The sequence below is a fragment of the Centrocercus urophasianus genome, unplaced genomic scaffold, assembly GCF_019232065.1.
Source record: "Centrocercus urophasianus isolate 14NV4802_14NV808 unplaced genomic scaffold, USGS_Curo_1.0 seq_18, whole genome shotgun sequence".
Taxonomy (NCBI): domain Eukaryota; kingdom Metazoa; phylum Chordata; class Aves; order Galliformes; family Phasianidae; genus Centrocercus; species Centrocercus urophasianus.
Genome location: NW_024884733.1, coordinates 2,403,248 through 2,417,361, shown reverse-complemented (window position 1 = coordinate 2,417,361; position 14,114 = coordinate 2,403,248). Strand labels below are relative to the sequence as shown.

The 14,114-nt window shown below is 43.3% G+C and overlaps 1 protein-coding gene across 1 annotated transcript in view; it reads right to left on the bottom strand.

The window, feature by feature from the left end:
- The window catches only part of NIBAN1 (niban apoptosis regulator 1), a 60,459-nt gene extending 57,101 nt beyond the window's left edge, over positions 1-3,358 (bottom strand). Inside the window, exon 1 of the mRNA XM_042819906.1 lies at positions 3,273-3,358. Within this exon, the coding sequence (XP_042675840.1) occupies positions 3,273-3,327 (55 nt within the window). The 5' untranslated portion in view covers positions 3,328-3,358. The remainder of the gene's footprint in view (positions 1-3,272) is intronic.
- Positions 3,359-14,114: the final 10,756 nt, after the last annotated feature.

Below are 14,114 nucleotides of genomic sequence, written 5' to 3'. Positions count from 1 at the left end.
CTTTCTTCCTTCCTTCCTTCCTTTCTTTCCTTCTTTCCTTCTTTCTTTCTTTCTATGTAAGCAGCAATTATGCCCACTCCATGCAGCTATGCTAACCTGTGGAAACAAGAGAGAGGATTTCCAAAACACAGAGAGACATAACTTGTAACAGGCTGAGAGAAAAGGCTGTAAGTACAGCCAGACTTTAACAAAACTCCGTTGGACTTGCAGCCGTCCACCAAATTAAAACCAGAAGGTCCTACACAACAACTTAAAGCAGAAAATCAAATATACGGTCTGAGCGCCTGTCCAAAAAAAAGGCCAACTTTTCCACAATTAAATCCAAGTTACTCTCCCACCTTCCAACACCCCTGCCCATGGCTGTGTGCACTCTGGCTGGCTGTGGGCAAGGATTTGCTTCCAGAGCTGCATCTGGCACTGCAGTTCTCTCTCTCCTTACTTCTGCTGGTATCTGTGCATGTGGTTTCCTGTCAAGCCAGCAGCAGATCTTGTTATCTTCTCTTTTCACTGAAGGATATGAGAGGCTGCTCTTCAGTCTCTATGACTTGATGGAACAAGAGGAGTCCATCTATCTTTTAGAGCTACGCTGTATCTTGCAGAAACACATCAAAAGTGTTTTATCCTTGTACAAAAGAAAATCTCATCTTAATTAGTACCACACTAAAACTCATAGGCAAAGCAAATGGCCATTAAGAAATGTCTTGCAGATGCTAAGTAACAGCTCTCATTGTCAGATGAAAGGAAGGATGAGGTGGGGAGGTCTGCGAGAAAAAAAGCCCTGAGCAACAAGGAACCCATGGGAGTTATCACCCCTTGGCCACAGCTGCCCATCTGCCTAAGCAAGAAAAGAAATGATGGAAAAGCAGGAGAGGAAGGAGGAATAACAGCTTTTAGACAAACAAACAGATTAAAAGCATTTGACTACAAAGCCTTGTCCTCCAGACAGCTTGACTTTTACAGCAATGGACAGATTGGATATGGTCAAGTATAGCGAGCTGCTTTCATAAAAACAACCTCTGGAGAACTTCAAGTTTTTTGCACATTACACCCTTTCAAGACATACCTGTTGAAACTGCTGGCAGTGAGTTTTAAAAATCTCTCTACTTCCCCAGATTCGAAAACATTTGTTCCCAAAAGACCACAGAGCTTGGTGTACCACCGTGTTGCTGGAGCTGCAGAAACGGAAACTGCTGTGTCCTGTGGGGCCATTCCTCCCTCAGAATCACGAAGGTTGCAAAAGACCACTCAGATCATCAAGTTCAATCATCAGCCCATCACCTCCATGCCTGCTAAACCACATCCCTCAGTTCTCCAACACCTCCACGGACAGTGACTCCACCACTCTTTCTGAGAATAAATTCTTTCTCACATTGAATCTGAACCTCCTCTGGCCCCACGTAAGGCCATTATACTTCATCATTTTCCCTCCCACTGTCAGACATGCTGCCTTGATTGATCCCACCTGAAAGCAGAGACCCCTAAGCAGACTTTGTCAGCTCCATTTGGAATCTCCAGCACAGGGTATGCTACTAAGCTTTCCCTTTATGGCACTTTCACCTTTTTCTCCAGTTTCATAATTGCACTCTGAGTGCATAACGCCCCGCTACCTGCCCATACTGCTCCCTGTTGGGTACAACACCCATTGAATACCATTGGACGAATCATGCAACAAACACCTCCCGCCACAGGTTTAGCCCATGCCTCATCAAGCTGGGAGCACAAATTGTTCTAACAAACCCTTTTCGCATGACCAACTGCCAATCTCTTAACTATTACTGTCGATTCTTTAAACTCACTTTCAGTTGCATCTTTCCATCCTGAGTAATTCCCATGTGGTCCAACCAAAATCCTACAAAGGATTATCTCCTCCACAAGTCTTTTTTTTTCTTTTTCTTTTTTTTTTTTTTTTTTTTTTTTAAGGGCTCAGTCCAAAAAAACTAGAGAAAATACTATACACTTTTGCCAAAGTGGGCAAAGAGACTTCTGGAAATTACAAACCCTCTAAATCTGTATGCATGTTGATGAAGAGACCATATCAGCCGACTTCTTCAGCCTTCAGCCCCTTGTTTCCATTTGTTACTGAGAGTTTTCTAAGTAACCTAGAGGACTTTACACTGTTTGAAATTACCATTATGACAGCAAGTAATCCAATTACCGAGAGCAAGCAGGCAGCAGTCCTGCTGCACATGGAAGAAAAGCTCAAAGTTTGCTTCTTGTTCCACCTACGGAATCAGCAGCTGAATTGCTTCCCTATGCGGGCCGGGGGCCCGAGGCCCACACCGGGCAGCACCAAGTACCGCATCCTGCACGCTCCAGCCTGAGAGCTGCTGCCCCGTGTGGCGTAGGATGCGATTCGGTATAGGATGCTCCTCCTGATTGCTTTTCCTTCTGGAGGTAATAACTTAAGGGCTGACTCTGCACAAAGTGCCTCATTAATTCTTTTGCAAAGCAAGAGTCGAGAGCGGGGCACTCTCACTTCCAGTAAGACAGCAAGCTTGAGACAATGATTTCATTAGGTTTTTGACAATGATCTGCCTGTACACAGGCTGGGCAAAGCGCAGCTGTGCTCGGTGTGCTCTAGGCATGGGTGGGCACCTCACTCCGACAGTGTCCCCAGCCCAGCCCAAACACATCTGAATCGCATGTCCTCCTGCACTGCTGTGAAGCAGCTAAAACGCTCCCGAATCTCTTTACTGCAGTAATTCAGCATCAGACTTCTCGGGCACTCTTGGCTGCCTTCACTCACACACGCACCTGAAGGACTCTGCTGTGGAAGCGCGATGTTGGCGGTGATGTGGGAATGTGTCAACGATAAAGGAATTCACAGATTGCTCCCCTGTGGCTCCGAGGGGACCCGGGGCCACCCGCAGCGGGGCAGCGCTGAAGGGACCTCGCAGACAAATCCACACACCTCTGCCAACTGCTTTTGGGTCAAAGCCATCTGACGTTTGGAAGTCTTTGTGCTATGACTCCTGGAGACCCGCAGGGCCCCTTTGCAAATCCCTGACCCGCTGCCATGCTGCTGGCAGGCAGGTGAGAGCACAACGCATTCTTGCAATTACCGGCCGTCAAATTAACAAAAATACACCCCAAGACGCACCCTGGAGAATGCAGACTTTAATAGCGTGACAAGCACACACCTAAAACAACTTCGGCATTTTCACTCCTCGGACCGTCCGAACCTCCCGCCCAAGCCCAAGCCCAGCGCTTCTCCCACCGCAAAGCCCCACGCAGCCTGGTCCCTCCGAGTCGAGCCGCCGCCGCCGCCCTACCTCGGATGTAGGCGCACTTGCTGTCGTCCAACGGCCCGGAGGCTGAGCCGCCCATGCTGTCGGCAGAGCGCGGAGCGGCTGGAGCCGCCGGGGAGCGCTGCCGGGGAGCCGCACCGCCGCCCGCCCCGCGCCGGCAGGCGCCGCCCCGCCGCCGGTTGGAGGCCCGGCCCCCGCCGTCCCGATGCCGACCCGGGGACCGGCGCCGCCTCATGGCCGGGCTGTGAGCCTGCGGGGTGCGGTGGCGGCGCTGCCGTCAAGGGCTGGGCCATCCGGCACGACCCCGGCGCCGAAGGGTTCCTTTGCACAGTAAGGTTTTCACTGTGGCTGTCCACGATATGCGACTCGTTAAGGTATTTTCTTCGGTTTTGCAGTTTTCACGGTGCCGGCTCGGTTGATTTGAAAGAGGAAGCACGCCACGGGTGTAGAGATAGGACAAGGAGCAATAGCCTAAAACTTGAACATAGCAAGTTCCATACAAATGTGTGGAAGAACTTTATGGTCAGGGTGACAGAGTGCTGGAACAGGCTGCCCACAGAGGTGGTGGAGTCTCCTATGGAGACACTGAGGATCCAGCTGGACACCTACCTGTGCGACCTGTTGTAGGGAACTACTTTAGCAGAGGGTTGGCCTCAGTGGTCTCAAGGTCCCATCCAACCCCTAGGATTCTGTAATTCTATGATGCTGTGGCCAATAAGTTCAGCATGCAGCTGGTGAGTTCCAATACACATGGGTTGTACTGAAGATTCACAGTAACTGGAAGCTCTGTGTCTTAGACCTAAATACTCCTGATTCTGCTTGCACACACCTCTCACCTGCTACAAAACCATTCTAAGTTTTCCTTGAATGGTGATGCAGGAAGTACCCTCCGAGATTAAAAACTTTCAGGCTGAAGCTCAAAGCTTTTAAACCAATGCTAAACTAAGGCACATTGGAAATACTGAAGACAAAACAGAAGCCTTTGGGTAATACCAAGTTTAGTGTTCTTCTAAAACGGTGCTTCTGGTGCTTCCTGTGTCTGTAAGCATCTTGGCTGAGAATTTAGCCTCATACTAAATGAGTGCACTTCAGAGGTATAAGGGTGGTGAGCCCTCCACCGGTGTGTTTGATGCCTCTGCTTGGAGGACCACACTTACCAGCAGGAAGGCAGCTGCTGTGGCTGCTCATGGCATGTCTGTGAGCAGTGTGAGTAGGTTGCAGAGAGGAAACGCACTGTGTGCTGTCCTGCATTTTGAAGCATTTCTGCAGGGTGGAATTTGGCCTCCAGTAAGCGCTGCTTATCTGAGAAGCCTTTCCTCATGTACAGCCTTGTGAAGGACGCAAGCCATCTCTGTGCATCTGGAGAGAGCACATATGGGAAATCCAAGAGTTTGACTGGCTTGCTCTTCTGTGTCATCATTCAGCACTAAGGAAATACACCCAATCCCAGAAGCTCAGTGCTCCAGAAGAAGATGCCAGTGTGCATGCACAGAAGGGGAAATCTCTCTGTCTAATTACAGTGAGGGTGAAAACAAAATGAAAACAGATTTTTATTTATAACATTTTAAGTGTCAGTAGAATCTGATCCCCAAGATGCTCAAGCACTTCGGAAGTGCTAGCTAATTAAAGAACATAATTTTCCTTTTAAGATAAGGAAATGCTGTATTTTAATATCAAAGTTTGTATGTTCAGCAGCTTAAAAAAGATTCCATAAGAAATGTAAGCAAGGTCAGATATAAACAATCTTCCTTCTGCACTGTTTAATAACAGACCTATCCTTCTCCAAGATAAGAATTTGGCCCAATTGGATTTTAATCTGATGTAGCATAACCACACTGAAGCTGTCAGTGATAAAGTGACACTTCAAAACAAAAACACCTAGCAAAGACAAAACAAGTTTGGTTTTCTCTGTGAAATTCTGATCTTAAGGGTGAAAAAAAGCTTCACTTCTCTCCTGGATCACTACTTCTCTAAATAGCTGTTTTGTATTATGGCCTAAAGGGCAACGTGATGGAGCTCTTCCATATTCCAGAGAATGTGAGTGCCTGAACCAGGTGAAGAACATCCTGCCTGCACCTCCTCCCAACCAAGAAGAGAAGATCCATCTCTGGTGGTGGTGTAGCATAATGAAGTACAGATGTGGTTTCTGCATCACTGGAGCCCAAGGTGCACACATGGTCTGGATCCATGAGGCAGCCAGTGAATGTACTGGGATCTCTCATAGCCAAATATGTGCCCTATACAGACACTGTGCTGCTGTATTTTCTATCAGCCTCCTGCTTTATTTCAGGGTAGGAGGAAGAAGGAGACTCCCTTCACACTCACTGCTTTATCATCTCACTGTATTTCAATCCTGACTTGACTAAGACATAAACTTGACAACAAGATCCTTTCTCAACACAAGCAGCCATAGCATGCAAGTAATAAACTTGCAGTGGTTGTTAGCCAAACACAGCCCTTACCATTATCACAAAGCTGTTCAGCTGCAGACAACTTATCAGACAGGCTGATAAAATCTGTGCCCAGCTGTGGGCCACTTCCTCTGTGTACCAACACTTGTCTAATTGTAAGGTGTGCAAGAAGCCACTTGCTTCAATAGAGTACAAAACAGCACCTGACTGTAGCCTTGCTTAAGAGGGAACTGCAGGGTTCATCCTACATGTACTCTTCCACAACCTTCTTGGTTGCTTCATAAGCGTAATTTTGATACGTTTAAATGCTTCTGCAGATAAGCATAACCTTATCAATCAGTGGAACAGTTTAAGTGAGATGCATGTGATATCCACTGGGAGAGAAGAGTAATTACCCAAAACTACTGTATATGATTTCTACAAAAGAAAGCAGTCATTTAAGTCAGCTGACTTCTGTAAACAGAAAAACAAGGTGCTCTTGACAGACAGCTGCAATAACAATAAAACCATTGAGAATACATAATAATTACGTACTGCCAGAAGAAACTGTTAATCATTATTGTACAAATGTCAAAACTAGGTTACAGAAAGTACCAGGGAGACATATCAAAATATAAAAGCAGCACTTTTCTCAGGGCAGACTGTTTGGTGAAATATATGCAGACTCCCTCACATCTCAGTAACACAGAAAAATGTTACTCTTACGGGCTATTTTCAGAAGGCTTGAAGGAAGTCCTAAGATGTAGCTGGGGAAGATACTCTAACGGAATCACAATTGTTCTGGGTAGAAAAAAAAAAGTATTTTGATAACATAGCTTTCAAAAAAAGTAAGAGAGTGGCACGAGGTACTGAAAACCCACAGACAGGTGAAGAGTAGATTCTGATTGATTCTTAAGGAAGGGCTTGACAGGATGATAACTGTGAAAGATAGCATATGAAGTGCTACTATATTGTAGGGAAGAGAGAAAAATGGTGTGTGTGGTAACTATTCAAAGAAAGAAACCCCCAAGTTTTGTTACTTCAGAAGATACAGATGACAGTCTGAAATACTCATCAAGGAGGAAAAGTGAGGCAAACGTATACTTCAACAGCAGAAGATATCTTGGTAGTGAGATTTTATCATTTGTAAAAGAATCTCTATCTTTCAGTAGTACTGTGAGAGAACACAGTGTACAAGATGGTGCAGGACAAAATGTGATCAGTTTTGGGGACCTCAGTACAAAAAAAGACACTGAGGCACTGGGGCGTGCTCAAGGGAGGGCAACAAAGCTGTGAGGGGTCTGAGCACAGGCCTGGTGAGGAGTGGCTGAGAGAACTAGGATTGTTTAGTCTGGAGAAGAGGAAGCTAAAAGTGACCTTATTGCTCTCTCTTAACAGGGATAGGATGAGTGGAAATGCATTGGGGGAGGTTCGGGTGGGGATATTAGGAACAATTTATTCTCCAGAGGAGTGGTGAGGCATTGGAACAGGCTGCCCAGGAGGTGGTGGAGTCGCCATCTCTGGAGGTGTTGAAGAACAAGGTAGATGTGGCTCTGGAAGATATGGTTTAGTGGTTTAGTGGGAAAGGTGGTGATGAGTTGACAGCTAGACTTCATGATCTTGGAACTCTTTTTCAACCTTAACGATTCTGTGATAAATGTCATTTTAGTCCACACAACTGAGCCCGATCCATAATCCAAGAGATTTTAAAAACTTTTCAACAATTAAACCTTCTTATAATGTGCTAACAATGATGTGTCAGAGTTCAGTTATTCTCTGCTAACATTTAATAAATACATACACCTAGCTCACAGTGAGGCGCAGGTGGACATTGGCCTTGCGACAGAGCTAGGATTTCCAGTCTTAGTATCCAAACAGCATATATCTTGTTCCTCAAGAATACACACTTAGAATGGAACAGTAGAAAGTTTGGAGTAAAAAACTTTTTTTTTTCTTAGTCATTCATTAAAGAGTGAAACAAGGTCATGACTGCTACACTGTGAATGATGGCTATAACTTGTCTGGGTTTTGATACTTGAGTAGGAATGCTTGAACACTTAAGTCTTAAAGACATTAAGTAAAGCAAAACTTGAGAATGCTGCTTAAATAAAATCACTACTCCAGAATTAGTAGGGAGGCATCTGACTAACTGTATACCTCTGAGAGAAACTATTTTCATTTCTTTCCTATCTGTAAAGGCCCTTCACTGTGTCTTTGGTTCCCAGTTCACTTGGAGTACAAAGATTTGTGAATATGTTCTGTTATACTTTTTATAATCAGATACCCAAGTTCTTTGTTTGCATGGCGTATTACTAACTTGAATATCATGATTGCTTTTTAAAAACATTTTCTAAAATTGGCCTATTATAAATAAACAGATTCTCTGGAATACTGCTCTGGACATTCTGCTCATAGAGAAGGATGTACAGTCTGGACACCATGAAGACTTGCACAGAAAAGTCCTATGAAACCAGTAACCTCACCAGAAAAAGAGACTGCACCTTACTTTAACTTCGAAATAATTTATCCCCAGCCTGTGGTGAACGGCTTCCCCTGTCCATCTCTTCCTTCTCTTTCAGTTCTTACTGCTGGAGTTGCTGGCCTTAACCCTGCCATTTGGGAGCTTAATGAGATAATTGTTTTACTCTTGTTCTTTTGATACCAGCCTTGTGACTCTCTGAAGCTGAAGAATGCCTTTGGAAGGCTGGAGAGGCAATGCTGTATCTAGAAGAACAGGAGAAGTAAAGAGGTTCAGCAAACCAAATACAAATGGGAATCAGTATGGAGGAAACTCAGTTTGTTAGGACACAACACTGAAGTAAGTGTACCTGGGAAAGGAATGAAGTTTCTGAATAGGGATATGAAATTCAGAATCCCTAACCTGGTGTTCTTGATTTTCTTTACCATAAATTAAAGAATCCTAGAGATGAGAATTGCCTCTGGCTGTTGTCTACTCCATTTGCCTGTCCTAGTGGCTAAGGAATTATGTCTTTTTTGTTTATGCACAAATTAGAATACACTATATGTGTTGAAATGCTCTTGTTTACTAAATACACAAATCACATTTGGGAAATTCAAACACCATTTCCTTCTTAGTCACTAGGTTATGAAATCTGTTAAATGACAATGCTGGAGGTGATCTTCCTGCTCAGCTTGCAATAGAGGCTGTAATTTAATTAGTTAACGACAGTCTAATGTCGAATGCAGCTAACATACAGGGCCTCTGCAAATTCATTGTTGATGCAAGCTTCCTCACTTGATGCACGGATTTTCTCCCTTAGCTTGAAACAGAGATACTGTATAGAAACAGTATAAAAAACCACAGCTGACTGCACTTTCTACAGCTACAGAAGAGCAGATTAAGAGACAAAGCTCAATCTGTTGAGTCAGCAGAAATTTCACAGTAAAAATCCATCCCTTGTAGATTCAATGGACTCTATTTCCTCAAAACAGCACCCACAGCTGCTTGGGAAGACAAAACCAACAACTACATAAGTGGTGAAAATTCATATATAGGGTGAGATTTGCAGGAGGCTTTTAGCACAGGTGACAGAAGGAGCATCAAATGGGGCGCAGTTGTGTTAATGGAGATAGGCTAAACAACAAAGATGTGACCAAAACTTTCTTCCCAAGCAAGGAGATGCTCGTGTATTATTAACTGTCTTCCAGAAATACAGTAGGCAAATGCTGCAGAAGCAGAATGATCATGCAGACATGATTAATAAAGGACAGGACTATACTCCCCATGACATCTGGGTTTGTGTCTTCTGGGCACAGATGGTTATGGTTGCTTCTTTTTTTTTTTTTTTTCCACAGTACATTCATTAAGTCTAAACACAGGGTTTAAATGCAGTCTTCCTGTTCCAAGTCTCCATTTTCCATGGAGAAGCTCCTATTGGGAACCTATCCAAGAAGGCATATGCAGTGATTGAAATGGAATTTGCTAAACCATCTTGCACACTGAATGCATTACAGGAGTTCAAAAGCATTACCAATACACAAAGGAGAGCTGAAATGTTTGGCTTTTTTTTTTTTTTTTTTTTTTTCTTTTCCTCCTGTCTCTCAGAAATGATTGTCTTCACTGCTTAATTTTCTTTCTAGATAATTTACGGAAACCTTAGCACTCCTAGGTTTCTAACCATAGTAAATGGATCCTAACATGTTTACAAGTTCTGTTCATGAAGCTTACCTTCTCAAGTCCATAAGTCCATCCATTCATACCTAGCTTCTGACCTGGGGAAGCTACACAGCGATAAGCTTTCCCAACAAGGGGCACAACATACTAATCATGTCAGTGGGTGAGGTACCTGCTGATCCTTGTAATCCTGTTAGCTTCGTGCTCCTCTCTGTCTCATCTGCAGACATGCAAGAATTTGCCCATGCAAGAGAAGCTCCAGCACTCGGTGTGACATGATTTGTTTGTGAATGGCACAATTTATTTGTTAGATCTGCTGCAGTAACGCTAACTGGTATATAAATTGCTGAAGTGAGAACCAGGAATCTTTGCCATTTATTATAACCAAGACTTTTTCAGGTAATAATTCTTGGACATGGAGTTCTTCATTGTCTCCTAGGAGAAAATGTAATGGAAAGATGGAAGAGTGTATTACTTTCCTTTGCACTGATTTCCTTACACTAACTCTCCTGCTCTTCTAGTCGTTAATGTGGGCAACAAGTAATCTGTTATTTAGCTTATCTGGCTTGTGTTTGCTCTAGCTATCAGTAGAGCAGTTGCTGTATCTTACAAAACATATGTCCGTCTGTTGCATTAGCATTGTTTTGTTTTATGTTCTTCTATGATAAACACTAAAACATTTCTTTAAATGTACTTCTGCATTACTACCGAGCAACTCATATACACATGCCAAGTGCAGTGTCTGTTATGTCTCTTACAGTGATTAATGCTGATTTGTCTAAGCACTATGGTTTGCTGCAGTAGCAGTGCAACATACAGTCTTGATCTATACGACTTAGAAAGTATCTAATATCTCCTTTTAGTTCAGTTCTTTTGTGCACTTCTATATGACAGCAATCCACTTACAATTGATAAGCTCTATCAAATCACTAGTAAGACTGTCTTTTTCAAGGCAATTTAAATGTCAGCACTTATCTCGCTTTTACAGAAAGGAATAATACGCAAAAATATTGCTTGCTTTTATATACACACATCTATCACTGTAACTGGTATTTTTGCTGTACTGCATTGAACATACTGGCACATTCATTGTTGTAAAACAGCCTTCTGCAGAAAAAAAGAAAAAAAAATTATGACTTTTTGGGATAAATTTTAGCAGAAATCTCTATTCTCCTGGCTATTCAGATAGTGCAGATTTACTAAATTGGTTCTGATCACAGTCTGTTGCAATAATGTTCGTGAGTGCAATGCAGCTGTTGCTTTTCCTTCCTTTTCTGTTTCATAATAAAGTTAGTATTTCCATAGGCACTGAAATCCTCTCTTTCCTGACATGAAAGAAAAAAAACATTCTTCTGTTATTCAACTTACTTTGAAACATGATGATTAGGAATATTATCACAGATCACAGAAAAGTCTAGGTTAGAAGGGACTTCTGGAGACCATCTGGTCCAACGTTCTGCTGGAAACGGGGCTGTTGTGTTCAGTTGTCCAAGTCTCTGTCAAGCCAGATCTTGAATATTTCCAGTGAGAAAATTCTACCATTTCCCTGGGCCACCTATTCCAATATGTAATTGTTCTCACCATGAAATTTTGTTCTATTTATACCCAGATAGAATTTCTTCTAGAAGTGGCTTTTTTTCATCTTAAACTTCATGTGTTTTCTCTTGATGTGGTCAGATAGGCAAATAACTAGCACTTGCAAGTCTAAATAAGCAAAAGAAACAGCAGTGGCTTTGTTTTATTTCTGATGATGTCATGTTGAATACTTAGTAACTGAACTACCTCAAGGCTAGCTTTTGTCCAAATAATAATGTGCAGCCACAAACCCTCTCCTTGCTCTTTTGCAAAGCCTACTAAGTACTGGACAGAACTCAGCAGTCGAAGTACTCTGTCAAGTATTGAGGAATCAGTGAAATAGGCAGGAGGTTAAAATTAACAGCACTCCTGTTCTGCCATGGCCACTCCATTTTAAAAGTTTTTCAAGGACTTTGTCTACACAGTATAATTGCAAGGGTCCAAACTGCTGCCAGAAGGCCTCTATTCAACTCCCATTTTGTGCACTGCTGTAGATTCAAAGCAGTATGCAAATCTAAACTTGTAGTCCTGCCAACAATTACCTGTTGCTTGGTGCAATGCCCAGAATAAAACCCTGTAAAATTTTAGACTCAAGCCTCCGTTGCCCTGGTATATTACTATGGCTTTTTAAACAATTGCCAAAAAAAAAAAAAAGAGAGAGAGAGAGAGAGACGATAAAAATGTTTAGATTATGGAATGAGCATGCATAATGGTTTGGCTACAGTTCCCTTCTCTTCCCAAAATATGTGAAAGAATAACAAGAGGAAATACTAAAAAGGACCAGCAATCCAAACAAAAGTTGTGAGGTCAAACTCTCACTTGTTCCTCCTTCCTTCTCTTTATCGCTGCTAGCCACTTTGCTGCTGGCTCCAGCGGAGGGGACTGCGTGCATTGTTAGCCCATGGACAAAAACAATAAACGGCAAGAAAAGATTTCATGGGTCCCTGGTGAAATCTTGAGCTGTTCCAAAGAGTTGTGTGGTGCAGAATGAAAATCCTTTGAAAACAAGGAAACAGAAACTGAAGGACCTGCTAGAGATCCTTAATTCCTGTCACTGTCATGGGGAATTACTCGTGAGCTGCACAAATGACAGCTGTATTGACTGTGTTTAGGTGCATCTGCAAAGGATGGTAAGGTGAAGCACTATATTAGCTTGGCAAGACTGTAACTGCAACTGACAGGGATGAAGTAAGGACTCAAACTAATTCTGAGGGCTTTTAGTGGTACAGAAACACAGAATAGCCTGCGTTGGAAGAGATCTCAAGAATCACAAATCTCCAACCCCCCTGCCACATGCAGGGCCACATACCAGCCCAGGCTGCCCAGGACCCCATCCAACCTGGCCTTGAACACCTCCAGGGCATCCACAGCCTCACTGGGCAGCTGTTCCAGCACCTCACCACTCATAGTTAAGAACTTCCCCTTGACATCCATCCTCAATCTTCCCTCCTTCAACTTAAAACCATTTCCCCTTGTCTTGCAATCATCCCCTCCTCCTGTTTATAGGCTCCCTTTAGAGACTGAAAGCTGCGATGAGGTCACCCCGCAGCCTTCTTTTCTCCAGGCTGAACAAGACCAGCTCCCTCAGCCTGTCTTTGTAGGGAAGGTGCTCCAGCCCTCTGATCACCTTAGTGGCTCTCCTCTGGACCCTCTCCAGCAGCTCCACATCTGTCTTGTTCTGGGGGCTCCAGACCTGGATGCAGTACTCCAGATGGGGCCTCATGAGGGCAGAGGGACAATCACCTCCGTGTCCTTGCTGGTCATCCCTCTTCTGATAGAGTACACAAAAAAGAAGGTTTGCCAGAAGGTTTTCACGGCAGTGAAATAGGAGAGATGTTTAAATATAAAAGATCGCTTAGTGAAAAGTTTGCATCAAATGAAATTTGCAAAAACAGCTGAAGGACTGTGAAACTTGACCAAGCACGAAGATGTTTTTAGAAGCATATCATGCTTGAGTACACGACAGGTAACAGTAGTTGCTATTCAGCCAGTTCTTGTCAATTCTAGGTTTGCCATTGCAAAAAGAATTGGTAGATCCTGTCTGACAGTGCTTCCGTGTCCTGTGTCCTAAATGGTTCTGCTGTCTGCTGAGCATGGGCATATAAATAATCATGCCAATGTAATCTAGCTGCATACAGTCTGACTCAATATTCTGGGAGCACTGAGCTAACCTGAAATGTGTTGATTTAAGTCTTTGCAAGCGATTTTTCTAGTTTAACAAGGAACCAATTCAGGGTAGAGACTGGTATCACATGGCTGTAATTGAAGTATGATGTGACCAAAAATAATAAAGGAAGCCGTACAGTTCCTACTGAGTTTGCTCTCATACATCTAGTTGTAATGGAGTGATAAAGACCATACTTTTAATTGAAGGCTGAATGAATGACAGAAATTACATTTTTGATCAGTGCTCATATATTCCGACTGTTGCAATGAATGTTTAATGCAGTAACTCGTAAAGGTGTGGATGTTCAGTTGTTCACCCCGTACAAAATATGAGCTCAGCCAAGACTTCAGACTATTCCGTTCCTTTTACGAAGACGTCAGTCGGTACATTAAAAGTTACTCCTTGCTATCTGGCGCCCTCTTCTGCTCGTTTACTTGTGTAACCTGCTGGAGAGAAGCTGCGTGCATCCTCCTCCTCTGGTAACGTCCCTCTCGACCCACTAAACTTTACCCCCCCCCGCCCCCCCAAAAAAAGAAAAGAAAAAAAAAAAAGGAAATTTTTCATATACTTCAGTTGTTCCATCTTATTACCCTCTGAAA